Raw genomic sequence first — 27618 nt, 5'->3', positions numbered from 1 at the left:
TGATTGGGTCTCATGCAGAGCAGAAACACGATGCTACTGACAGAGTTTTGACTTGGTATTTTTATTGAAATATTTGTACCTTGTAATAACACTTAGGCTAGTCCCATGTTGTGGTGGCACCCGGCTGACGGTGATTGATAGCCTCAGCCTGTTCCCCGGCCTGCTAGCTCCGCTGGCCCCCAGCCTGTTCCCCAACCTCCGGAGAGGTTACGCCTTCCCCAACGGCCTCCTGGGGTCTCCAGTCCTCCCCATCGACCCTCTGCTCGGCCCCCTGTGGACCTTAGCTCAGGCTCTCGACCTCTCTCTGGGAAGCCTTCCTCAGGACCCATGTTCCCTCTCTGCCCTGCCTCCGGGCCATCCTCCTGAGCTCCCACACTCCCTCTCTGCCCTGCCTGTGGGACGTCCGCCCAAGGCTCCTTGCCCCATCTTGGTCCCGCTTTCAGGCCGCTCGCCTGAACTCTCCTGCTCCCTCTTGGTGCTGCCTTCAGGCTGCACGCCTGAATTCCCTGGTTCCCCTGCTCCTCCTTCGGGCTACCCGCCTGATCTACCTGGCCCCCCGGGTCCACCCTCGGGCCTCCCGCCTGAACTCCCTGGCCCCTCTGCTTTGCCCTCGGGACGCCCGCCTGAACTCCCGGGTCCCACTGCTCTGCCCTCAGGCACCCTGTCTGGCCCTATTCCCTCAGTTCTGCCCTGCCCGTTCGTCTGACCCTTCCCAGCCCTGACCCCCTCTCTGAAGATTCTTAGTGTCTCATTTAGTTTTGGACCTGGACCCCCGCCAGCCAGACCCCAGTGCGATTTCCTCCTCAACGGACACCTCCCGGCGGACCTCCCAGTTGGCTGGGCAGGGCTTGGTAGAAGTCCGTTAGGGGGAAGAAATCGCAGGGTCCCTGTTGTGGTGGCAACCCGGGCTGACGGTGAGTGTCCTGGTTATTTCTCCTTTGTCTGTTCTGTTCTGTTTTCCCTGTACTCTGCCTGCCTTCCTGTGTGTGCTCTCTTTCTCTCTCCCTCTGCTCCTGAGCCCAGCCAACGACCCGCACCTGCATCTCGTCAGCCACCTCCTCTGCCTGCCACACCTGCCAGCAATCAGCCTCATCTCCCACAGTACTTCTACCCCGGTTCTCCACTCCATCACTGCTTGATCGTCGTTGCTCCTTACCCGGTGTCACTGATCTCTCAAGCGCTCGCGTAACCTGCACGACCTGTCTCACTGTTCTTGGTTTTTCCGGAGTCACTAACCCTGTTTGTTTGTCTGTCTGTCTCTCCCCAGGTTCACTCACCCTCGTCCGCTGTCAAGTTGGCTGGGCTCGCTCACCTGCCCTCTCCGCCACGGCGTCCTCCCGGCTCTCCCTCGTGCCTCCCCAGTCAGCCTGCCACCACACTCCTCCACCAACCCCCTGACCAGTTCTCCCGTGCCTCCTCTCTCCCTCGGCCCCCAGTGTCCCTCGGTTCTCTGGTCTCAGTCTCCTCGGTTTCCCGTGCCTGCGTTTCCCCGGCGTCCACCTCTCCCTCAACTCCAGTCCCTCAACCCCTTCTTTCCCCAAATAAAACCTGTTAACCTTGAGTTTTGCATTTGGGTCCACTCTGTCCACATCACAACAGTCCCAGCTTGTTATTGGTCCATGCAAAAGAAATTTGGTCTGATTCTTAGTCTACATTACTTTATTCTTTCGCCAAATCTTCTGTAACTGCGGAAGAGACCATCTGCTTCATGTTTACACTGGCATGCGCATGCCCAGTGTATGTGAACGGCCACTAGATGGGCGTTTTCAGTTGTTTTAATGTAGTCGGAGATCAACTCTGATATGCAGCTAAAACGCTGCACTGAAAACCTGAAAACACTAGCTCAAAAGCATTTAAAGCAAGTTAAGCAATCAAAAACAGCTAATAAGTACACCATACATTAAACAACCGTGTTCTTAGCAAGTTATATTGTTTTAATTATGTGTGTTATGCGACCGTTAGCTACAAAGTAGTGTAACGTGACTGAAGCCTTCGCCAGACAGTCAGCAGAGTATGCACTTTGGTCCGGTGAGTAAAAAAGTTCATCACATTTCGGCTCTGTTGTCAGACGCAGTTATGTTAACAGAACAGCTAACGTTAATTAGAAGTAAGCTGGCTCATACTGAGGTAACATTAACTTTGCATTGTTAAGATTTGTGTTCAGTCAGTTAACTCACGTTAGCCCTAATGTTAACTTAACATTATATTGTGGAGACAAGTCAACCTCTGCGTTTGTTTATAAGCTGTTGCTGAAATAGTGTTGTGGCTGTAACGTTAATGTGTTTGTAAAGGAGTATTTTTCCACTGTGGTGATGAAACCTTTAACTGGTGAAGAATGCTCAGTTTTTATTGAAACTATTTTATCATTTGTTCATTTTGGAAGATGTTAGTGGTCTGTTGGCATGTGTTTCAGTATTAAACAAAAGAGTGTGTGTTGTTTAGAATCGTCTCAGATATTAATGGGATGGATAGAATAAGAAAAGCATCTGTCCGTGTGATACATATTACCAGCAGCACAACAAACTTGCATTTCTCAAAATGATCATACAGTTGAATCAACAACTCTCCAGAACAGTTTCATCCAAAACTGAACATTATCATTTTCATGGAGGATTTATGGCAGGAATGTTGTATTACGTACGTACGTATTATTATAGTACTTTTTGGCTAGATGTAGCTAATAAACTGGTAACTTATAGAGACTAAAAAATATATTTCTCACAACATTAAACTGTGCCATCACATGTTTGTGAGATGTGTTTACATGGCCATTATTTTGTAAACTATTCACCTGACTTGCAAAAGCAGCTTTTGTATTGGTGAGTAAATGAAATGATAAAATATAGTATTTTAGAAAATCAGCAATTGATGACATTCCTTTTGACTGGACCAATGGGAATTCTTTGTGTTTTTAAAAAAAAATCTGCTCCTGCAGTATTAAGTAGTGACCATAGACTGTATATTGTATAAAAATGGATGTAGTATCTGTGACGTCACCCGTTGGTTTCTGAAGAGCAGTTTTGAAGCCTGAATTGGGCGGAGCTGGCCGGCGCCATCTTGGCAGCGCTTCACCGCGCGTCACTCCCAGATAACCATAAATGGACAAAGAGGCCGGTCGTGGGTGGAGCTGAGGTGACGTGTTGCTGACACCACTCCCGCCTAGCTCGACATGACCGAGTTAGCTCATGCTAAGGAGCTAATGCTATATGCTACTCTGCGTTAGCAGAGGTAGCTTCTAAACCCCTGGTGCTGTACGGTGGAGGTTGGAACCTGTGTCCGTGTTGTTTGTTACCAGCTCACAGTCAAGGTAAGACGGAAAATATTAAAATAACTCGCATATCTGTTATTGACATTATGGTAAACATATATGTTATTGACTTCACAAGGTTTTAAATGCTTTTTAATATATAAATGTGGTAACGTTATTTTGCAACACCAACATTAACATTAGATTTTGTTGAGACCAATGTTAACAGTTAACTATGAATCAGTTATTAATTACGTTAACGTTTACTTACAGCTCAAACGAACAATTTGAAGCAAATAAATTAACCCTTTTACGTAACAGTGGTTACGAGTCGTTTATTTGGACGTCACCTCAGAATGTTACTTGTAATAAACCCAATAAGCTAGTGGTAGAGTCCTTAGTTACATGATGGAAGCTGTATAACTTGTAAAACGTTAGCCATGGCTGTTATCACGTTAATTAATTCCCCACACCGCTATATTGAGTAAGGCTGCTGCTGTCGGCAAGATTTTGTGGGATTATTGTCTGGAATAGGACACTTGAGAGAGAAAGGTACTTTTTATATTGGTCACAAGATTCTTGTTGAGGATCTGATGCCTCCGCGCCTGCTTTAACTGTAAGTAACGTTACTAGAACAACTTGGCTACATGACATTTGACAGCTGATATAAAATTGTCTGTCTTAAGAGTACAACACAAAAACATTTAAAGACTGTCTCCCTTGTTCCATTTCTCCCATGTGACATAATAGTGCTGTCAACATTTAAATACTGAGGCATCTTTTAGAAGAGCATCTCAAAAGATTTGAATACCGTGGCAAAGTTCATTGTGAGCATCAGAAGCAGACTGAGAGATTACAGACCCGTTACATTAATTAGCTGATTAGAGAGGCAGAAAGGTGAAAACAAAAAAAGGGTTTGAAATGCTTCACTTGTGTAATGAATCTAGAATATATGAGAGATTTACTTTTTGAAAAGAATTATGTTAGAAAATTAACTTCACCACAATATTCTATTTATTAAAGACTCATCTGTATTGTTTACTATATATATATTTTTCATCACCTGAAGCATTTATTACACATTTTCCTCCCAGAGTCACACTGTGGATCAAATGTCCCACCTGGTGCCAGAGAGCTGCAGAGACCTGGGAAGCCTCCTCACTGTGCTGTTAGCGTGGACTGATGTGGAAAGGCCTTCTCTCCTCCTGTTTACTTTGAGTTTTAAATATTGTCCAAGGAAATTTTTGCAAGGAAAACTTTTTGACTCGCAAAACTATTTTACTTGCAAAACTTATTAACTTGCAATCAATAAGAACAAATTAGCAATTAAAACTTTTGTGACAAACGACAAACTTAATTTTTAAATATGCTGTCAAAACATTTTTTTTTTGCTTGCATTAAGAAGAGACAAAAATACCTTCATACACTGCAGAGATCCTAAGAATTTATTACCTCCAGGTGAGTGTAAGATTAATTTTGCCATAGCCACAATGTTGATCACATAAAGTGTGGTCATTACAGATTAGGACATCTCTGCAATACAGTTATTCTGAATTTGTGATGACTAGGATGACCTCTACTTTCAGTGGTGATTTCACATTTGCACAGTGGTGTCATTGTTTTTGCATTGTTTCCCTGTACATGATCACTTTAAAAGTTATTACAAGCCTATTTTAAATGGATGTTCTTAGGCTGCACTGAACGCATAACACAAAACAGAGAATGCCCACTTTTATTTTTTACTTGTCCAACAGACCAATGCCATCGATGATTGATCCCAGACAGACAGAGAGAGAAGTTGTTAACATGGAATTGGGGCTAAAGACGTACAAAATGCGGGTAGTGTTTTTTTGGCTATAAAACATACAGTGAGAGAGAAACAGAATTAATGCCAAAGTGGTCTCAAGTCATTGCTCTCCGGACATCATGTTTTTGACCATAAAATGTAGACCCTTCTATCTGCCCAGGGAAGTTACCACCATCATCATCTCTGCTGTTTACATCCCCCCAATGCTAACACCAAGGAGGCTCTGAGTGTGCTCTACCGCTCAATCAGTGACTTGCAAACTACACATCCAGAGGGTGTTTTCATTGTTGTTGGGGACTTTAATCAGGCCAACATGAAGACGTGTGAACTTTGCAACCAGAGGCTCAAACACACTAGACAGAGCTTACACAAACATTAAGGCAGCTTTCAAGGAATGTTCAGGGAAGCTGCAACTGAAAACCAACACACCAATGTAGCGGAGTATGCTAAATCTGTGTCTGCATACATCCAGAAGTGCATGGAGGATGTCTCTGGGACCAAGACTGTCACCACATGGGCAAATCAGAAACCCTGGATGACCAATGAGCTGGCTCACACCCTCACAGACATATTTAACACCTCGCTGACCCATGCTGTCGTGCCATCCTGTTTCAAGACAGCCAACATCATACCATTCCAAAAAAACCCCACAATTTCACCACTCAATGATTACCGCCCTGTCGCACTCACTCTCATCATGATGAATTGCTTCGAGAGGCTGGTGAAGAACCACATCATCTCCAAACTCCCCCCTTCTTTTGATCCGCTCCAGTTTGCTTACCGCTCCAACTGTTCCACAGAGGACATTGTCCTCTCCACACTCCACCTGAGCCTGCAACACCTGGAACAATACCCACGTGTGAATGCTATTTCAGCTCAGCATTCAACACAATCTCCCCCAGCACCTGGTGAGCAAACTGGCCCCCCTAGGACTCAACACCCCCCTTTGTAACTGGCTGCTGGATTTCATCACAGACAGACCCCAGTCTGTGTGGCTTGGCAAAAACCCCTCCAGCGTCATCTCCCTCAGCACCGGCTGCCCCTGGGGCTGCATACTGAGCCCACTGCTCTTCACCGAGTTAAGTTCGTCATGACTGTCGTACCAGGTTCAGTACGAACCACATCATTAAGTAAAATTAAGTGCATTAAGTATGCTGACGACACGACAGTGGTGGGTCTCGTCAGGGACAACAACGAATTGTCCTGCAGAGAGGAGGTGAAACACCTGGTGGAAAGTTGTGACACAAACAATCTGATTCTGAATGTCAACAAAACAAAAGAGACTGTCGTCAACTACAGGAAAAATCACCCAAGTCAATCCCCCCTCATCATCAACGGGGTCAGCAGCATCAAATTCCTGGGGGTGCAGATCACAGACACTTTGACCCGGTCCCTCCCCACCTCTGTTCTTGAGAGCACAGCAGCGTCTGCACTTTCTGCATTTGATGAGAAGACCAAACCTCCCCCTTCCCATCCTCACCACTTTCTACAGAGGGACAATAGAGAGCATACTGACCAGCTGTCTCTGTCGGGTTTGGGGCCTGCAATGCCTCAGTCTGTAAATGTGTGGAGAGAATGGTGAGGACAGTGGAGAGAATCCCTCCCATACATACGACACTAGTCACTTTACATGGACACTGTGATCTCTATTGCAATGAGTAACTGGACTATCTGCATCATACTGTCTGTTTCACTGTTACAATACATCCTGCTGCTACAGATATTTGCACTATGAATATTGTCTTACATATCATTTTTCTGTTTGCTGATACATTCCTTACAAATGTCACAATATTTTTATCTGGTTTCTGTTTCTTTTATATGCTTATATTTATTCTATTTTATATTGCATATAATTATATATATATACTGTTTTTCTTTTACTTGTCTTCTGTTTTTATTCGGAGCCTTGCAATGAAATCTCGCTCAAAAGTACATTGTGAATGTGCAGTTGGATGACAATGACAAGTGTAAGTGTGTGTGTGTGTGTGTGTATGTGTGTCAGAAGTGCTGGTGGGTGTGTGTGTGTGTGTGTGTGTGTGTGTGTGTGTGTAAGAAACAGAAGTGCGGGTGGGGGTGTGTGTGTGGGTGGGGGTGTGTGTATGAAACAGAAGTGTGGGTGCGAATATCCAAATCACCAAATCAAAAACCTACCCAGTGAATAACTACAATACTTAGGTCCAGTCTTACTGCATTGGCTTCCAAATATCTTTTATGTTGTAAGTCTTACCTTATAGGTATTTGCAGCTGGATGGATTTATTATTGTTATTGCTGTTGTTGCTATTAATAGTTTTATTATTATTATTTTAGAATTACATTGGTATAACTGTTACACTATATGGCTTGATGGACTGAAAAATATTTGTATAATGATAATTATTTTGATTATCAATCTAGGAACAACATGATGTACACATGAGACGCATTCTGTGCTTCAGCACTCTGGTTACTGGAGTTTTTAAGGATTTTTAGGGATATGTAATCCATTCCACATCAACCCTACCAGTACTCATTATTACAACTATTGTTTATTCACTTCTACTGTTCATAATTATAATTCTGTTAATAATGTAAATATTTTACATATCCACACTCCTTTATATTTTCTTTGTATTTTATATTAATACTTTTTAAATGTGTATATTTATTTACTTATCAACTTTCTATTATTATTTCTATTCCTTTATGCTTTGATGTGCAATGTGTGCAACTGTGACTCAAGAATTTCCCTTTTGAATGAAGTCATTGGAAAGATGTGGGTGGATGGCACTGCTGTAGCACATATCTGTTGATAATGTTACAACTTGAGCAAAAGCTTCCTTGTGGTGCTATGGGATTCCACACGTAATGAACATACAGAAATAAAAAATGGAACACTTTCTTTTCATCTTGAACCAATTTCTGGTATGCCAGTAATTGGTACAGTGAAATTCAATTGCGTGTCCATATGAAAATAGGTGGTCCTTACAAATGACCAAAAAAAACAATGAGAAAAATACAAGAATGTGTGTGCTAGTGTTTGTATAAGGAGAAAAATAGAGATTATTTTGTTGTTTATTTGTGCAATATGAAGAGTCTGATACATGCTGTCAAAGCCAGTACTCTACATACAACAGATCACAGAATTCCATCAAATAAATACATCATGGCATTAAGCAAACCACATTAATCACACTGCATTTCCGCAGAAGAAAACAACTTGATTACATAAATAGTAAAATAATTTACAGTTTCCTGCAGGAATTTAGACAACCAGAGTGAGAATGTATGATACATCAAGATTCTGCATGTCACTTGTATCTAAGAAAAGTTTAAATCAAGGCCAACTGGACTTGCTTTAAGGTTGGCAAATTGCACTCAGTCTGGAGGCAGTACAAGGCTTGCAGTCATTGAGCCAGACTCTGCAGCTCGAGGCAGAAATACCCACTGAAAGCTACAGAAAGAGAGAGGAGAGAGACAAGAAAGCACATAACTTGCGGGAAGAGCAGCAGTCAGGTTAGTAACATGCATTAATGGGATAGAGGAGGAGGGGCTCAATGCAGTTACGTTGTTTTATTTTTTATTTCTCAGGATTTATATCTTCACTTGAGTGAAAAAAGTAAATTGGCTGAGTGCCACACAGATTAGGGAAATTGGAAAGTTTAGAAAGACACATTATTTTCGGCATTTGTTGACAATCAGAAAATGATAGAATAACGCCAGCCTTTTCCTGTAGAGCTTCCTTAACATTCTTATAGTTCCCGCAGATCTCTATAGTTCCCACAGATGGCATGCTTTAAATTACAACTTTAGAGCCCATTTGTACATTTCTTTAGTGCTTCTGAATTTACTATATTAAGTTTATGAATTTTTATCAGTCTTTCAGTATCAGTCCATTTTGCACACCATCTCACAAATAATTGCAATGTTATCTAGTGCTTGTGGTCACAGACGGATGTTGGCGGGCATGTAGAGTAGCATATACTCAACCACTAAATTCATTTTTACAGTTATCTTTGTCTAAAAAGCTGGTTCAGATTGACATGGAAAGCCTTTCCGACTAAACAAACCCATTTCATTGATTTTCCATCACATGAGATCACTTAAAGTGCACACAAAAAGAACCATGATTAAGGATAATGAACACAAAGGAGATATCTTTTTTAGCAAAATAATGCAGTGCAATTTATTCTCATAAATAAGGTGAACAGGATGACAAATTTATTTTAAATTGTTGTTTGTTAACAGATGCTGCCCTTGCCTACCAATCTCTATAGAGACAGTGGCAAGGGAGTCCCAGCAATTGAGCAGCTCCCTGAAGGCGAATGCCACATCCCTCTCATAAACACTGGGGGAGGGTGCACCTGGTGTGGTAGAACTAATCACACTGAAAGTGATCGTTGAATCAGAGCTGCCACTGCTGTAATAAGAGAGGCCACATTTTGCGCACCTGCAAAGAGAGCAAGCAGGGAAACAAAACTGAAGACACCAGGTGGATAAAAAAGAGAATAGATGGAATGAATATCCAAAGAGACAGGTAAATAAGGCGCAAACTTGTGCTAAGCCTAGCAGGGCTTTCTCGCAGGCTTACCAGTCCTGGAGAGCTTCTGCAAACATCTCACCAGTACCATGCACAAGGTCAGCGCCCTCCATCTTCCAGTGAGTCATAGACCAAGTTCTTCAGGGGCTCCCCAATGTGCACTGTTTTCTGGATGACATCCTTGTAACTGGACGACGCATTTCAACTGAAAAATGTGGAAGCAGTGCTGAGCCGCTTGAAGAAGTTTGGCCACCTGGTGCAGCAGGAAAAATGTGAGTTCTTCAAAAGTTCACTGGAATATTTGGGACAAATCGACACCACAGGTCTCCACAAATACCTAGAAAAACTCAGGGCTATTGCAGAGGCCCCTCCCCAAATGAATGTCAGCCAGCTTTGACTTCAGCTGGCAACAACACTAAGTCCCTTGCACGCATTACTACACAAGGGGGCACCATGGAAAATTGTCCCCAGAGTGCAATGAAGTATTCGGTGCAGCAAAAGAACAGGGGTCCCATTTATAAAACTGTGCATAGAAACCTCACTAAAAGTGTGCGTGCACCCAAAAACCACAAAATAAATTCAGATAAACCGTGCGTACTCACACTTGCAAGCACGTTCCCTTTATAAATCATTAATACGTACCGATCTGCAGCAACGAGCATCCCTATTGATTAGTGGTGTTGCTGGCTGGAGGGACACACACACACGCAAGACTGGATGACCCAAGTTGGATTCCCCAGTTTAAAAAGAGAGTAAACCAATTGCATTCTTCTTGTGTTTAAACATATATTTAGGCTATACAAACAATCCACTCACTTACAACTCACAATGAGTTAAAAGAAATATGACTTATTGTAAATGACAATAAAATTGTGTTATTTTTCCATAACATGTTTTACAAGCAGCGCTTCATATCCACACGACAGCGTTTGGCTCGATAAGGCAACGAACATGTGATAACATAGGCTTCATAAAACTATGCACTCCTGTTTGCTCGGCTGACACACTGAAAACAGCATTAATTTAAATGTAATTTGTCCTCCTGTTCACCTTATTTATGAGAGTAAATTGCACTGCATGCAAGTATTAATTAATATGATTCCTGATTAAACTGTACAACATATTTGAGGCGTTCTTTTGCAGAAACCGATATCTCCATTTGTGTTTACCTCCAGCTCCTTGGCATGAACATCATGTTATCGTTTGTGTTAAATGATGCCATACCCTCGCATTAGACACGGCAGTCCTGGGCTATATTTGTAAGAGTTAACTTCACAACGAGGGAAAATTATGTTTTTAAGTACAGTAGCTAATTGCCTTAAAGGCCACCTCCAAATGCAGTGAACTGCTTACAGTTGGCAGTGTCACTGCTTTTGAAATTGGCCTTTAGGACCCATTTTCTCGTGCCTAAACGTAGCCCTGACCGTCACCACCCCATGGCCTCCTAAGCCAGAGTACTTAGCCTGTGCTGGACATATAGTAGCTGTTAGCACCTGCACAGGCCCAGTATATTTTTTATTTTAATAAATGTGTTGCTACATGTCCACATTGGTAAACACATGGTTGAAATTGCAATACATTTTATTTATATGGTATTTAGGCCTAGACTGCTGGGGGATTTCCCATGATGCACTAAGCTCCTCTCCTTCTTTCTCTCCCTCTGTATGCAACCTCATCCCATTAACGCATGTTACTAACTCAACTTCTTCCCTTTCCGGTAGTCTTGTGCTTTCTCGTCCCTCTCCTCTCTCCTCCTATCACTTCCTGCAGGTTTTCTGGCTCTGGAGCTGTAGAGTCTGGATCTGTGGCTGCGAGTCACCTGCTGCCCCCGTGTTCCTGCTGGACACCCTCTACTGCAACGACTATTGTTACTAGTCCTATTGTTATTATTGTTATTATAATCATTAACATTATGATTATTATCATTAACACTACTATAAATATCTGTACCATTTTTCATTCAGGTTATAGCAACATCACCTTTACTGTCTGTACCTCTGTGTGTATATTGTGTAGGCTGCCTCCCTCCTCTCTCTCTCCTTCCATCCCCCTCCCTCTTTCTCTCCCTCTCTCTCTCCTTCACCCCCAACCGGTCGAGGCAGATGGCCGGCCACCCTGAGTCATGGTTCTGCTCGAGGTTTCTGCCTCTTAAAAGGAAGTTTTTCCTTGCCTCTGTCGCCTAGTGCTTGCTCTTGGTGGGAACTGTTGGGTTTCTGTAAATAGCATCACAGAGTACGGTCTAGACCTGCTCTTTTATGAAAAGGGCTCAGAGATAACTGTTGTTATGATTTGGTGATATATAAATAAAATTGAACTTGAATTGAATTTAATATTTGCACCCCTTTTGTCTTTAATACTGACTGGAAATGTTAGATTTCACATTTTGACTAATCATGAAACATCAAACATTAAAGCTTAAATAATTTGCTGAGCTCTATTAGAAGTAGAAAAGTTAAAATACTCCCACAGACCGAAATGTTAACAAATAATTATGCAGTGTATTTTTGTGTGCTGGAGTATTTTCAATTTCTACACTTGAGCGTGAAAAGGTTTTGAAGAATGCCTTGTTTGCTGCTCTGATGCACGGTAAGTTTAGTTCAAACAAACAAGAACATTTGTACATCCAACAAACTTGTGGCCAATGTGCTGAATAAAAGGGCTTAGAGTGAAAAAATAAGAATGAACTGCACACTGAGTATTATGAATACCACTAGGCAGTATCATTTATTGAAATGTTTCAAACTCTGAGGTCTTCTCAGGTATTGTGAACCTTATACAGTGAAGCAAAAAGAAAGCTGATCTTATGCACCACCTGATTAATACGTGCTTTCTATCAGCTGATTTTGCCTCACTATACAGTAAAAGCCTCACAATACCTGTGCAATACTTACAAAGCTTCTCACAATAAATGATACCTCCTAGGGGGCTTCAAAACTATTCATTTAGCAGATAATTCTTTCTCTTATGAGAAGTGCCCTTTTTCACTTGAGCCCCTGCCCACCAAAATGTCTGTGCACATCCCTGAGTACAAGCTCTGTTGATCCACATCCAGCCTCAGCCAGTACCAGCACAGAACCAGTCCAGATGTCTTTAGCAAGTCACACAGACACAGGTGAAAAACGGGCAACCTCAGCCAGTACGAGCACAGTCAGAGATGTACAGCCAGCATCAGACACTAGCAGCTCAGACCCTAAAGGTACAGTAGACCCAGCAGATTGGCCCCCAGTCTTAACACACTTTATGAACAATGAGTTAGTGTGTAGAAATCCATTCAAATCAGCACTGGATTTTTCTAGCCCTCTTTCCTCCGATGCACAAGCGTTGTGTGTATGTGCACTTTTGACCCAGCAAATGACAACTTTCCTTGCTTCAACCTCACCAAGACCGAACATCAGTGTCTTACTTGGTTAAATTATTTTTTTTAGCTTTTCTGTCAGAATTTCCAATCCTTATCTTCATGCAGTCAGTACCTATTAATATTGAGGGGTGTTTCAATGACCAATAACTATGGGCGTTTAAAGTCAGACAAGGAACTTGCTCACATGGGCCACATTTCAAGTTGATTGTCATTTATAAAGGGAAATCGGTGTAGGACGTGCTTGTGCAGACTTTTATAAATCGTAATATTTTTGTGTGCACGCACTTCCTGTGTTTTGTATGTATGCAACTTTTAGGAGTTTTTCCTAGTACAGAACATTAATGAGTACACTGGGCTGTGCACATCCCATGCCTGTTGGTCAGGATTTGTTTCTGGGCTGCAACAACAAAATCTTGCTTCCTGAGATTGAAGAGAGGAAGAAACTCACAATCCTAATTAGATGTTGACCGCTATGAACCAGAACAGATAATAACAAAGTTTGTCGTGACTGTTTATTTCAGAAGCACAAAGTTTGATACATGTTTTCAGAACCAGATGAAACTTTCCCTCATGTGAATACATAGTGTAAATGCAGATGTGGAATATCCCAATAAACATCTTTAGAAAATGAACACTAGTATGTAATAGTATAGTAATAGTAATGGATGAGCAAACATAAGAATCTTAAAAGAAACTAGACTTTCATTTTTTAATATATTTTACGTTTTTAACGAACCCACTGAACATGGTGCATAATACATATCAAAGTATTTTAGTAGAACTTTATAATACAATCAGACTGGTGACGTAGGCTAACACAGAATATACTGTATGTGTTAAACATAGACATAGACATAGCTGTCTGTCGAACATGCAAACAACACTACCAAAGGACTACATAGTGTATATATAAACAACTAATAACACATTTGTAGTGTAGAAATTTCTCAAAGCCTGAGTACCATGAGTACAATAGTTATCTCATAGCGCTTTTCATAAAGAGCAGTGGCCTGTACTGTGAAGAGAGTTCAACCTACTCAGAGTTAACAGGGTTAGTCAGGGTTATCAAGAAAACTCAGGGTTGACAAACTCTGACTGCCAACACTGGTGTTAAACGGCACTACAACGGTGAATAAAATGTTGGATATCTTTTAATTTATTTTACATAAAATGTTTAATAGTAGGCCTGTTCATTTCAAACTGTTTCATCCTTCTGCCGTGTGAGTCTCCATTTCTCATTTCTCCGGTTTATGTGCGTACACATGCCTCAGAGTTTGTGTGGAGGACCCACACATTCTACCATCAAGTTTGTTTTTTATAGATAACAACCTTTGCTTGGGAAGTTGCATACGCACGTGTCCAGCCCTGTTTTGTACATACACACAGTTTATAAATGAGGTCCCAGCACATGCGGCTACACGTCATCACTGGTCAGATTTGGCAGGGGTCCAGAGAAAATTACAGATTCTGACATTTTAACCTTAGTGACCTCTGATTGCCGTAATCAGGTCTGGGAACGGTATTTACGTTTATCTTTAGCCAGCAGTTTCGAATAAGATTCGATGTTGCCCACTCTGCCTCCAGGGATAGTCTTAACTTTGGCCACTGGTTTCGCAAACTTCACGTTTCTCAGAATGGAGCTGCCCGATGATCACAGTTGGTTTCTCAGTGGGTGTGTTGAAATGTGAACAGGTTGGTGGTGGACCATGGGCTTTTGCACGGCCTACGGCTCTTTCTCTTTCGGACAGTAACCCAACCACCCTGGCTTCCCAGTTGCTCGGGATATGCCGAGGAATGGCTAACAGAAGCTAACTCAGGATGGTCCGCACCGTGGACTAGTTAACTACAGTAGCTAACGACTGATCTGTCATGGTGCAGAGCCAGATTTATAAATCACTGAGCCTCGCCTACATGGTTACAAATAAACTACACTTGTTACACATACCATCACTAAAGGAGGCAGAGGAGTAACTGAATATTTGACACGTGGGGCAGACTGGCCATTGAGGCCTTTGGGAGTGTTCCCGAACGGCTGGTCCGTTTTAGGCCGAACTGGCCGGGTGCCAGGAGTTTTTATATTTCGGTTTCTAATGTTTTACTTAATGAGTCTATCAGACTGGGCCAAACCAATACTTCCAATATGGAGGGGGATACACCCCTCCCAACTTGGATTGATCCTCGTTTTTGCTGAAATCTGATTGGTTCAACGGCGCAGATCAAAGGAGTTTATTTTCCATCTCGGTCGAGTTAAATCTCCAAATGATTGTCGGGGCTGAACTCAGCACTGGGTTGGGTGATAAGCGCAACAGAGATGGTAAATGTGGCGAAAAGAGACAAAGAGGGAAAAGAAATGTGTGCTGCTGAAAAAATAAGAATTAGAGAAAAGTGCACGATTAGGAGGCTAATGCATTTATTATATACTGTAATTATTCATGTATAGGCATATACATTAGGCTGTATATTTATATAGTCTATATTATAAACAACATGTCGCAATGTGTTATCACACAAAGACAGCATCCTTCTATAAACAAGACATTTCTGTTTGTATGTATATTAGCTGTTAAGGTCAGTGGAGGTGATAGAGAAGGACAGGGTGATGTTGATGAGGAGGGAGAGAAAGAAGAGAAGCAGGAGCAGGTACAGGGGCAGTGTGTAGAGCTGGGTAGGCATCATATTATGCATAGATAGAATTAGAAAATGGATTATTGTTCGTCATATTTATTACTGATTTCTTCTCGTGCATATGTAGCTGTACAATCAATATAAGCAGAGGGTCCAGCAAAGGTAAAGCTGAGCCAGGGATAGGTATACTCAGAGCTGAAGATAAGGGATTTGATAAATAGGCTATGCACACACATACACACTGCTCATCTTAATGGGACTGCATTGTAGTTTTCGAGTATATTGAAGTATTTTAGCACTCTGACTGACTCAGGTTTGCCTGACCTGGTCTTGTTCAGTGCAGAGCAGCCTTGTTATACAAAGTGAGGAAGCAGTTGTCATCCTGAAGTTTCTTGAGGGTCTTCAGCATAATATGATTGACTGTATGCAACAAAAACTAAAATATTTATGCGGGCCCCCAAAGGCCTCTCCGTCTCAAAGTCCCGTGCTGAACTTCAGTCCCATTACATTCCTGTTTTACACACTGAGCAAGAGAGAGCAGGAGAGGGAGAGCGAGAAGCCACCGCTAGTGATTATTTAACTCTTGTTAACAACTAGGCCAGTTGTCAAAAGATGTTTAAAAAAACTGTGAGTGCTTAAGCAGAACTATTGTAACATTAAGTGTACAGCGGATAAGTAGCCACTGTAATGACAAATCTAACTCATTTAACTGGTATTCAGTAAGAGCAGTAAAACATGCTACCAAACACAAGCACCAGAAACAGAAGTCTATACGCTTACCGCAGCACGTCAGCACGATGAGATCAATTTCCATGTCACAGGCTTGATTACTGAATTGCAAGTAAAACATGTAATTCAATAATCAATTCCAGATTAAATGTATCCATTGTAACATGTTTTTTTGAAACTCATGTCCAGTGTGGTCTATTAAGCCAGGCAGAAACAGTTTGGATTAAGCCAGGTTTTTGTTCCCGACTAATATTAGAATCAGGCCAACAGCACTACTGGTCTACAGCATAGATCCATGTTATAAAGATACAAGCTAAAAACAGACTGGCCCCTGTGACATACAGAATGAAGAAAACTTTGTTGATTCTTTTAGCGACTCTGGTCCAGTAGCCGGGCTTCCCTTCTTCCTTCCTGCTGTTGAGGAGCACAATCAGTATTTTCATCATCTCCCTCAGATCATCTGAGAGCTTTTCAGGGTCATGGGAGTCCTCCATCAGTTTACTGCTGCTACTCTGCAGAAGTAGTTTAGTAAACTGGTAATTAATAAGATTATGGAAAACAAGATTGCAAGCTTCTGTATTTGACATTTTGGTTTATGTGTTAATTGTGATTAGAATAAAAAGATTGATTCATCCAAATTACAAACCAACATGTTTCTCACTAACCCCTAGTGGTATCTTGTCATGCAAATTGTTTTTGGGTTGGTATTAAGATACCCATCTCTGTGTTAATGGGAAATCTAAAAAAGAATATAGCTATATCTTTCACCAGAAACAGAATCCCTGTGTTTAATCCAAAGAACATACGGTCAATAGTTTTAATATTATATTTATTTTTGTTTTTAATTTGAGTGAACCAAACTTTTAATGTGCAACGTAATTCTAACCTCTTTGGCCACCGACAGCAGTTCAGATGGAGTTTCTCCAGCAGACACATCACAGACAGACACACAGTGAGTCAGTTTCTTCTCACCTGAAATGATATATTTCACACAAAGATAGTTGTAGCATATTCAAAATGACATGATCAAAAAAATGACATGATCAACTGGTGTGAATTTCAAATTGTAAATGTGTCTGTCAACACAAGTTGTCCGTGAGTGAAAGGTGTACGCCATTATAACAGGTAAATACTGTATAATAGTAACAGCAGCAAACTGAACAAGGGGAGACTGCGCTGTGAACCAGTGTTTTATGCTTAATCTCACCTCTCAAACAGCTGTGTAAATTGACATTGCTTCGTTTGTCCCCACAGTCCTCACTCAGGCTTTGGTCTCTGTCTGCCTTGTTGTCCTGGGATACAGAGTCTTTGTCCATCAGATGCATCACCAAAATCGTCTCCAGGAGGCTGAGCATCATCAAACCAAAACTCCCAATACAGTATGTTGCTAAAGGGAGGAGGCAGCATTATTAATGGACAGATAACTACACACTGAGTCAGCATGTGCTCTGTACTCTGAGCTCCTTTACCTATAAGTGGAATCTTGTCTGACGTGGAAGGCAGAATGTCATTCAGAATAAGTTGCAACACAGTGACAGCAAGCAGCACAGTGACCTTGAAGCTGAGCTTCTCGCCCCCTCTGTCTGAGATCAGGAAGGAGGACAAGTCCAGACCCAAGAAGAACAGAACGGGCAGCATGAAGTTGACAATGTAGAGGAGAGCGCGCCTCTTCATGGTGATCTATAAAAATATTTTAAGGGTCAGGTGGTTAATCTTCTACTCCTATACTTTTCACCTTGCAGTATGTTTCCCTGCCGTTCAAAATCATCTACTAAAACTACATTTTATTGTCTTAAATGGGATATCACAGATATATCGCCCCCATCTTGCTGGCAGGCAGTTTAACTATAGTAGATATTTGCAACACAATACATAGACGTCTACATGACATCACAACAGTTACTTCTTCACATTCTCTTGATCATGTTAGTTCATTTTGTGAATGTGAATGTTTAATTACAATTCTTGCCAAATCTTGCACATTGTACCTAAAGTTATACATTAACAGTGACATATTGCTAAATATAACACGTTTTGATAAGCAAGATAAAAGCATTTCTTATTGGATTTCAATCGATTGACATAATAGATTGGAATCAAATTCCTCCATCCTCCCCTCTGTCTCCTGTGAGTTTTTTTTTAGCACAATGGGGAACATGTATGAGGACAGTAGGAGCTCCCTGGCAGGTGTAAATGCTAAGAAGCTATGCTTCTTGTTTTACAACCTGCTGCTAATTGACTGGCAGTATTAAAATAGTCAGCAACTGACTGCAACTGAACAGTTTTTGTGTTTATTTAGCTTTATTTTTACTCTGCTGTGGTTATTGCCTAAAGATGAAGCAACAAGACATAAATTATGGAACCAAGCAAAATTGATTAATGTGAAAGATTTTATTGCTGATGCAAGTATCTGGTTGTGTGATATTCAAAGTCACCCTATTGATATACGTTGTGGTTGAGCCTCATGACAGTGTCTCAAATGTTGCATCAAATACCTCCAGCCAACAAGTAAGTCACAAAAGCAGTAAAACATCTTCTCATACTTCATGTGATCATGTTAAAGGTCCGGTGTGTAATATTTCTGAGGATCTATCGACATAAATGTAATATAATATCCATAACTATGTTTTCAGTGGTGTATAAAGACCTTACTTAATAAACCGTGATATTTTTATTACCCTAGAATGAGTAATTTCTATCTATATAAACGCGGGTTCTCACTTCCATGGACGTCGCCATGTTGCACCGTCATGTTTCTACAATAGCCCAAAACGGACAGCGCTACAGAGCAAGTCTTGTCACTAGTTGTTCTTGTTCTACTTCTGGTAGAATTCAGGCAGTGTGGACGCTCATCACTACATTGAATAAGTAGTAATAATATACGGGTCTGCAAATAACTCGCATAGATGGTGGTGAGAATGTAAGGCATAATCATTGAAGCCATTGCGGCACTGATAGGGTTAACCGGTCAACATGCATACAATCAATAACTTTAGGCACACACCCTGTGATGGTTAGGGTAAGAGTAATATACTTCTGGGGGCTGTCAGGAATAGTTAGCTAGCTAGCTTCGGTTAGCTCCGCCAGGCCCAGTCACACAGACCACTGCAGCTAACACAGCAGACGTGTCCAGGAACAGCTGAACGATAGTGTTAATGTTCATACCGCTGTTATTCAATAAATTCTCAGTAATGTTGTAAAGTTTTAACCTAAATCAGGATACATCTGGCTCGTGATGTAACGTTACAGAATATTCTTGGTTCGTTAAACTTAAAATATACAACAACAGTAGTATGAATTGAAACATTGCTTTATTATTATCATTAGGCTATTATAAAAAAATATTTGCAGGAATTATAATATTAATTAATACTATATTAATAATATATAATTATAGTATAGTAAATATTAACACGTAATGTACACTGATTACTACGTTGACAGTTGACTTTGTCAGACCGCAGCTGGACCCTTCTCACTCTGAGCATTGCGAGTCAAGTCCACTTGTGAGATACACAGAGGAAGAGAGGAGACGAAAGAGACTTCACATGGCTTTTAACCAAGAATGTACAGATTCTCAAATGTACATTCTTCCCACGGGCAGTTCAAAACTGGAATATCTCATATATCTCCAATCCTAGCTAGAGCTCACATTTCTCACTGAACAAGAGAAAGTAGGGAAGTGGTGGTGGCTATTAAGAGGGAATGAAAGAGAAGAGGAGGCATTACAGCTGTTCATTTGTTAAGATGTGTTTAGTGTTAATTATAAAATTGGTTGAGACTGAACTTCAATCACTAAAAGCTACAGTTATTATAAAATTTTTTCTGAAATTGAGCAACAAATAAAATTAATTTATTATAAGATGCACATTTACAAAAATGTTTTTTAAATGCAGCCTTTAGATTACTTGAATTTAGAATGTATTATTAGAGTAGTTATTATTAATTATCCCTTCAGTTTTATGTGAAAACTGCCAGTAAATATTGTTGAAATAGTATCTAATTTGACAGTCAGTTGTTGACTAAAAACATATGTTGATACAACTAGGCTATATGTTATGGTTGGCTACTGAATGATAACGCAAGTTGATGTTCTGGACCTTTGCTTTGTGAAATTTTCTCTAACTGGACCTCCCTTTGAATTTTAATTGAATACCCCTGTGCTATTGCTAATGGAGCACCAATGTTGGACCAATTGAAATGCAAGCTTTTCGATCTTCACTTAAAGGGAAGAACCTTTCACTGGATGGCCTCTTAGAAGTTGAGAACTCAATCATTTTCTTTTGTCAGTGAGAGAGATTTCAGGATGAGATTGCTGCATTATCATCTCAAATATCTATTTAAAAAGGTGCAACATCTACAAACTGAAACAAGTTCTAGAAGATGTCCTTCTGAGAGTCGTCCCCCGAGTCATCGTCATCCTATCTAAAGACCACCACCTCTCAAACCTTATTCTCTGCCATTTTCATGAGCAGTTGGGTTATGGGGGAAGAAATCATGTACTTTCCACTTTAAGGAAAAGAAATTTGGATCACAAACATTAACTCTGCAGTGAGGAAAATCCCAGCTTGTGAACAAAAGATGGCAGACTTGCCCACAGAGAGAATTGTTCCTGATCTCCCTACATTAACTGCCCTCTAGGTGGAGCTTTAGGGTCCCTCGGCTCAGGAGAGATGGAAAATAGTTTACACCTCTTTGTGTTTGTATTGAGAAATACTTACAGTATAAACAATCATGCTTTGTTCAAAGCCTAAAGTGCTGACATTTTTGTTGGTGACATTCATGCTGATGAACAGCCACTCGTACTGGGTCCGCAGCAACTCGCCTGACCACTCTGCGATCTCTGAAGAGTTCAAAATATGATCGAGCTGTATTTCCATGACTGAGGTGGGAGAGAAAAAAAAGAGTTTTTTCAGTTCACCAAAGGAATGTACTGTATGGTGGCATCTGCTGGTGTGTGCTCATGTGACAAACTGTTAGACATTATAACACACAGACACAAGACATACACAAACATAACAAGTTATGCCTTGTGCAGACTACACGACTTTCAGCGTCAGCCGATGGCTGTGCCGTTCACACTACACAACTTGCCGTTGTCTTGAAATCGCTGTGGCATTCACACGTGACTGATCGGTGACAGGGGGTCAAAAACTACACGAGCTGACAAGGACTCTTGGCTGGTGTAATCGTGTAATGTGAACTTGGCTTTACAGGCTCACCGTGATATATGGCAGACTTGAAAGATATGTTGCAGCTCTGAATATCAAAGGGGAATTTGTAAACTTGCATCTTGCAGGTGCTGGCCAGCACCATATCATTCAGACGTACAACCATTCCATTATGATAAACTCTGAGATGAGGACTCGGAGGAGCCTTATCCATCTCTGTCCTGTATGAGAAAACACACACACAATGACAAAAACTTTATGTTTTAAATTAAAGTACATCTTAAAACAAATCTACATAGTATGATTCAATTAATTATTTCACTTAAACTCTTTATTTTTCTCTAATTTACATTTATTTCTATAAATATAGATAACATTATACACACGGTGTGACAATATCACATATCTGCCTGTTCCAACATTTTTGTATATGTTTTGTACATACTGAATTACCAAGTAGTTAATGGAACTACAAGGAATAAAGGGGTAATATTTAGGAAGGACTTCCTTGAATTAAAATATATTCTAAATGATTACCCAGGAAATACTAAATAGAAACCACTAGAAAATTCACTACCTACTGAAAATGCATGATTGCTGACAGCTGAAATGTTTGTTTGAAAAGCTGGAAGCTGAGCTGCACTGCTGAAAAGTTGAACTGAAGGAAAAGCTAAAAAGATTCCCTGCAATACTAACTCTCCTGTTATTTCATACCCTGCCACTCCCTCCTGACCTAAAGTAAACCCTGCTCCCATCATTTCCCATCAGACTGCCTCACCCACCTGTTGCCCTTTCAGCCTCACTGTGTATACTGTATACACTGACCCATTTCCACCTTAAATTTTTAAAGTTTAAAGGACAAGTGTGAAGGATTTAGTGACATCTAGCAGTGAGGTTGCAGATTGCAACCAACTGAATACTGCTTGCCTCACCCTCCCCTTCCAAGCGTGTAGGAGAACATACAGTAGGTACGGAAAACTTGAAAACCCCTCTCAGTGTTTGGTTTGTCCAATCTGGGCTACTATAGAAACATGGCGGTGCAACTTCACAGACTCCATAGAAGATTACATGCTCCCAAGGGGGTAATTGAGAGATCGAAAAGTGAAGCCGACCAAAGCCTGCATGGAGAGCTCCAAAGTGGCCAAATAATTTTTGGACATCAGTGACACTGTGTTGGTGTTCGGCAGCCTTGTAGATAGGCTGATTAAACAGTCACGATCCGAATCAGCCAAACACGCTGAGCCAAGAGACTTTTTGTTGGCACAGTATAGTGCAGCTATGCAGATACCAAAATTACGGTGTGCTTAATTACGCTTATGCTGCACGATACGCTGGTGCCAACAAGAAGTAGCCCCATAGAAGTATTTCATAGGAGCAAATCTGTTGGGTGGCTTCATCAAGTAATATACTGTCTATGCATGCTCCCTATGTAGATATAAAGGGCTAATTTAAGTGTCATCACTTAAAGAAGTTGCATTGTACTGAAATCACCTAAAGTTATATATGTATGTGTAATAAATATTTTAAATAACACATTTACACCCTGTTGCATAAATGTTTTGGCATCCGAATGATTCAGTTTTTGTCTCATTTCTAAACATTAACATAATAATGTTGTGAGTCTGTGGATTTGTGACATGCAAATACGTTAAAACTTACATCTCTTCAATAGTGATATCTGGGATCCACAACACTTGAATAGGAACTGATACACGAACAAGTCCACAAAAATGTTCTGGATTCCACCTAATGTGTTCATTTTGCCAACGCTACACAGGAAAACGAGGGAGGCAGGGGATAGAGAAGGAAGGAGAGAAAGAGGGAATAGATGCAATATAGAGGAAATTATTTTAAGTTTCTGCTAAAGATGAACAGGTGAGAATGAACATAATGTGATGTCCATATCAGTGGTAACTCACCATATAGATCCAAACATAAGGAACAAAAGTCTGGTCAATCTCCCTCTGTGAGAGAAGAAATACAGTATATGTGAAAATCTTTCCTGCAGCACAATTAGCCTATCATAAGATGATATAAAACATAGCACTATGGCAGTTTTAATATAAAATACAAGATCACAAAAAGCAGCTTTGTTCAAAGATTTAATTTAACAGAAGGCAGAGCAGACTTGCAGCGGTGAGTACAAATAATTCACAAGGAGGCTGAACAAACACTCCACTCACTTAACAAGGCTGTCAATGAGTTAAAGGAAATAGCCAATGACTTGTTAAATGTGACATAAGCGGAACATCAAAAGTTTGATGGTGGATTTTCATAATATTTAGCTACAGCAACTCAAACTAGCATGTATAATTCAAATGTGGAAGGGCTTTCCATGGCTTTCCACGTAGGCGCATGGATGGGAAAGGAGATCCCAGAACAGAGCCATACCGACAAATATAACTATAATTCCGCAATATCAGTCTTTGATGAAAGTTGTCCTGACTGAATTCAATTAATCGTCCAACCCTATATATATGGACGTAGTGGCTATTGAATTTTATATAATATTGGTTTTTGCATGGTTTGAATTCAATTGTGGCCCTGCGGGGCTTTATGCATCTTTATAGAAAGATAATAATCAAGAAGTTAATCGGTTTATTATAGTTTACCAACTGAAGCAAACCAGGTAGCCATCAGTCTTTGAGAACTGCGCAGTTTTTTACATCGCCCACATTGCAGCGCCGCAATTACCAGCCTAGTTCAAATAGACGAAATGACTAGAAAAAAGATTCACGTGAGTATAGTGCTGTCCCACCAGGGACACTGACACACTGGACCACTGCTACACAACATTAAAGGACGCTTATCGCTCTGTTCCCCGTGCAGCCTTGGGACTCTCTGATCACTGTCTGGTTCATCTTATCCTGACACACAGGCAAAAACTGAAATCTGATAAACCTGTTGTAAAGACTGTGAAAAGATGGACCAACGAGTCAAAGCTGGAGTTACAGGCCTGCTTTGACTGTACTGACTGGAGTGTTTTTGAGGCTGCAGCCACTGACCTGGACGAACTAACTGACACTGTGACATCTTACATCAGTTTTTGTAAGGACATGTGTGCCGACTAAAACCTTCCGCACATACAACAACTAAAAAACCTGGTTCACAGCGAAACTCAGGCAGCTTTGTCAGACCAAGGAGGAGGCCTTCAGAAGTGGGGACAGAGTCCTGTACAACCAGGCCAGGAACACAATGACTAAAGAGGTCAAAGCTGCAAAGAGGTGCTATGCTGAAAATCTAAATAACAGCTTTGCAGCCAACGACCCTGCGTCGTTGTGGAGAAGCCTACGGACACTCACAAACTACAAGAGACCATCCCCCAACACTGCTGGCACTCAACGACTGGCAGACGAGCTGAATGGTTTCTACTGTAGGTTTGAAAAGCCCAGAGTCACACCTCTCCTCCTCTCCAACGCCATCTTCAAACAGTCACCTTCCCCCTCTGACCTCTCACCTGCACTCAAGATCTGTAAAGAGGACGTGAGCCACCTCTTCCAAAGGCAGAAGATCAGGAAAGCTCCTGGATCTGATGGTGTCTCACCATCGTGCCTGAAAATCTGTGCGGACCAGCTGGCCCCCATCTTCACTCAGATCTTCAACAAATCACTGGAGCTGTGTGAAGTTCCCTTCTGCTTCAAACGCTCCACAGTCATCCCGGTCCCCAAAAAAACCCTCCATCTCTGGATTAAATGACTACAGGCCTGTCGCCCTGACATCTGTAGTCATGAAGTCCTTTGAAAGACTGGTGTTGGCCCACCTGAAGGACATTACAGGCCCCCTGCTGAACCCCCTGCAGTTTGCCTACAGGGCTAACAGGTCAGTGGATGATGCTGTCAGCTTGGGTCTGCATCATATCCTGCAACACCTCGACTCTCCAGGGACATACGCTAGGATCCTGTTTGTGGACTTCAGCTCGGCGTTCAACACCATCATCCCGGACATCCTCAGCACCAAACTCACCCAGCTCACTGTGCCAGCCTCCACCTGTCAGTGGATCACAAACTTCCTGGCTGACAGGAGTCAGCAGGTGAGACTGGGGAACATCACATCCAGCACCCGGACTATCAGCACTGGCACCCCCAGGGGTGTGTGCTCTCCCCACTGCTCTTCTCCCTCTAAACCAACGACTGCTCCTCAAGAGACCCATCTGTCAAACTCCTGAAGTTCGCGACACAACGGTCAGCGGCCTCATCCAGGACGGTGACGAGTCGGATTAAGACGGGAGGTTGATCAGCTGGCTCTCTGGTGCGGTCAGAACAACCTAGAGCTTAAGACGCTATGGAGATGATAATGGACTTCAGGAGGACATAATGCCCCTTTAATCCTTAAAACCCCTAGACAAATTTAACCTAGTTAATGTCATCTAATTGTTTTCATTAGTTCTCTTCCGCTCTATGAATCAAATTCTCCCCACAATAGAACCCCACATTCTCATTGTTTAGCCATTGTTTATTTCTTTGATGTATATTTAACCGCATTTATATTCACCCTTAGTTTAATAAATTTCACCGTAATCACAGGAATTGTGTGTGTATTGCTTAACTCTCATGAGAATTTACTACTTCGATATGAGACTGACTGATTGATTTAAGATAACTGAGCGATTATGAACTAACTGATCACTAGTGAATGATTGTGTAATTATTAACCATACCTAGGGAATCCCGAGACCCTGGGTGAACAGAATCACGGGTGGTGCCCCGCGAAATGAGAGATTTATGAATTAATATTCTCTGAATATTAAAATTCATAATTTTGTATTAAAACTCATAAGTAGACATGCTACAATGGTACGAATCAAACTTGAAAAAGAATCTGTACAATTAATTGTTCTTTCATTTTTCGCCAACACTGCTATCCACAGAAAAAACTAATCACTTTTTGCAGGGCGAAAGGCCTTGACTTCCATGAAAGAAAAATGAAAGACGATAAAAAGTCCTTCCTTGGCAGAGGAAATAATCATTACCATTAAAAAAGAGAAAAAAGATAGAACTAGTAAATCTTAATTTAAAACTTACCACATCTAGGATGCTATATGGCAACATTTGGAGGCGTACTTTTGTAGTCGTGTTGTAGTGTTTAACAGGCCGGGCCATGAAGTACAGATTATTTTCTTTGGTCAGGTTCAGGTGCTTTAAAACATTGTGATAACCACAGTTACCCCCAGAGGAATCGTTATATCCTGGAAGAACATCAAGATACATTCAGCTCAGAGTTTATTCTTGAAAGAAAAAAAATTCCAACACTAATGCTTTTATCTTTGCTCTTATATTGGAACTTCAGAGTTTTCTGTTTGTCTGTTTTTCAGATTTATCTAAATTACTTATAATTTATAAGAAATGACAAACGTTCTGTGTGGGCAGGTATCCACTGGTTCTGAATGATTAATCAAACCTTGATAAACACCTGCTCACAAATATCTGTAGTAATATCCAGTGCTTGTAGTCAATGATAAGTCATTATGAGATGAGTGATCTATTTCCATCCACAACCACGGTCACACCCTGTGTAAAAGTAGCAATGAGACCTGGCTGCCATTTTTTCTTCAGCAATAAAGCTACTGAGAGCTGCTTCTTTGACGTATAAGTTTCGTTTTGTTTTTCATAGAGGTTATACCCATTAAACATACAGGAGCTGGACGACTTCCGTTCCTCTTAAATGATAATGCTTCGTGCGGCTCTCCCATCCCCTAACAGCTGTAGGAGTTAGAACTGTGACTAAGGGTGCTTCTCAAGTCTATTTTTTCTAATTTCCTCCATCCTCTCTTGAACCGGAAATTCTTCCGCTCTGCCATCTTGCAGACCGTCCCAAAGCTCATATTTGTGCTCTGACGATCGAGGAGTGATCTCTGAGGAGTTATGAGCGAGGATACATCAGTGCATCCTTCGCGACACGCCCCCTTATTGGGTAGCCGTTATATTAATTAGATGCTGCAGCTGATCGGACTGATTTGATACATCACAATAGATAACATAACTCAAGTGTATCACTGTAATGTCTTATATTTGATTTATTTTAAGATTCACTGTCTGGTTAAAATCTGTGTTCATTTTAGGTCTGAACAACAAAAGTTCCACACATCTTTCTTCATTTATTAGAAAATTTTAATTTATTTATTTTTCCATTCAACTTTTATGATGGAGACAATTAAAGCAGAG

The 27618-nt window shown here is 41.2% G+C and overlaps 1 protein-coding gene across 1 annotated transcript in view; it reads right to left on the bottom strand.

Annotated features, from left to right (window-relative positions):
* Positions 1–8441: 8441 nt before the first annotated feature.
* The window catches only part of LOC119916528 (5-hydroxytryptamine receptor 3A-like), a 25038-nt gene continuing 5861 nt past the window's right edge, over positions 8442–27618 (bottom strand). Inside the window, exons 2-12 of the mRNA XM_038736569.1 lie at positions 26479–26642; positions 23377–23421; positions 23117–23226; positions 21509–21678; positions 21008–21168; positions 17756–17966; positions 17494–17673; positions 17173–17258; positions 16629–16798; positions 9300–9484; positions 8442–8488 (exon numbers count right to left, since the gene is read on the bottom strand). Coding sequence (XP_038592497.1) covers positions 8442–8488; positions 9300–9484; positions 16629–16798; positions 17173–17258; positions 17494–17673; positions 17756–17966; positions 21008–21168; positions 21509–21678; positions 23117–23226; positions 23377–23421; positions 26479–26642 — 1529 coding nt within the window. The remainder of the gene's footprint in view (positions 8489–9299; positions 9485–16628; positions 16799–17172; positions 17259–17493; positions 17674–17755; positions 17967–21007; positions 21169–21508; positions 21679–23116; positions 23227–23376; positions 23422–26478; positions 26643–27618) is intronic.

Source organism: Micropterus salmoides, unplaced genomic scaffold (assembly GCF_014851395.1).
Source record: "Micropterus salmoides isolate LMB-PRFRI ecotype aquatic unplaced genomic scaffold, ASM1485139v1 Ms_hic_scaffold_21, whole genome shotgun sequence".
In the NCBI taxonomy this organism is placed as follows: Eukaryota; Metazoa; Chordata; class Actinopteri; order Centrarchiformes; family Centrarchidae; genus Micropterus; species Micropterus salmoides.
Note: the sequence above shows the minus strand (reverse complement) of the source record. Positions and strands in the feature narration are given on the sequence as shown.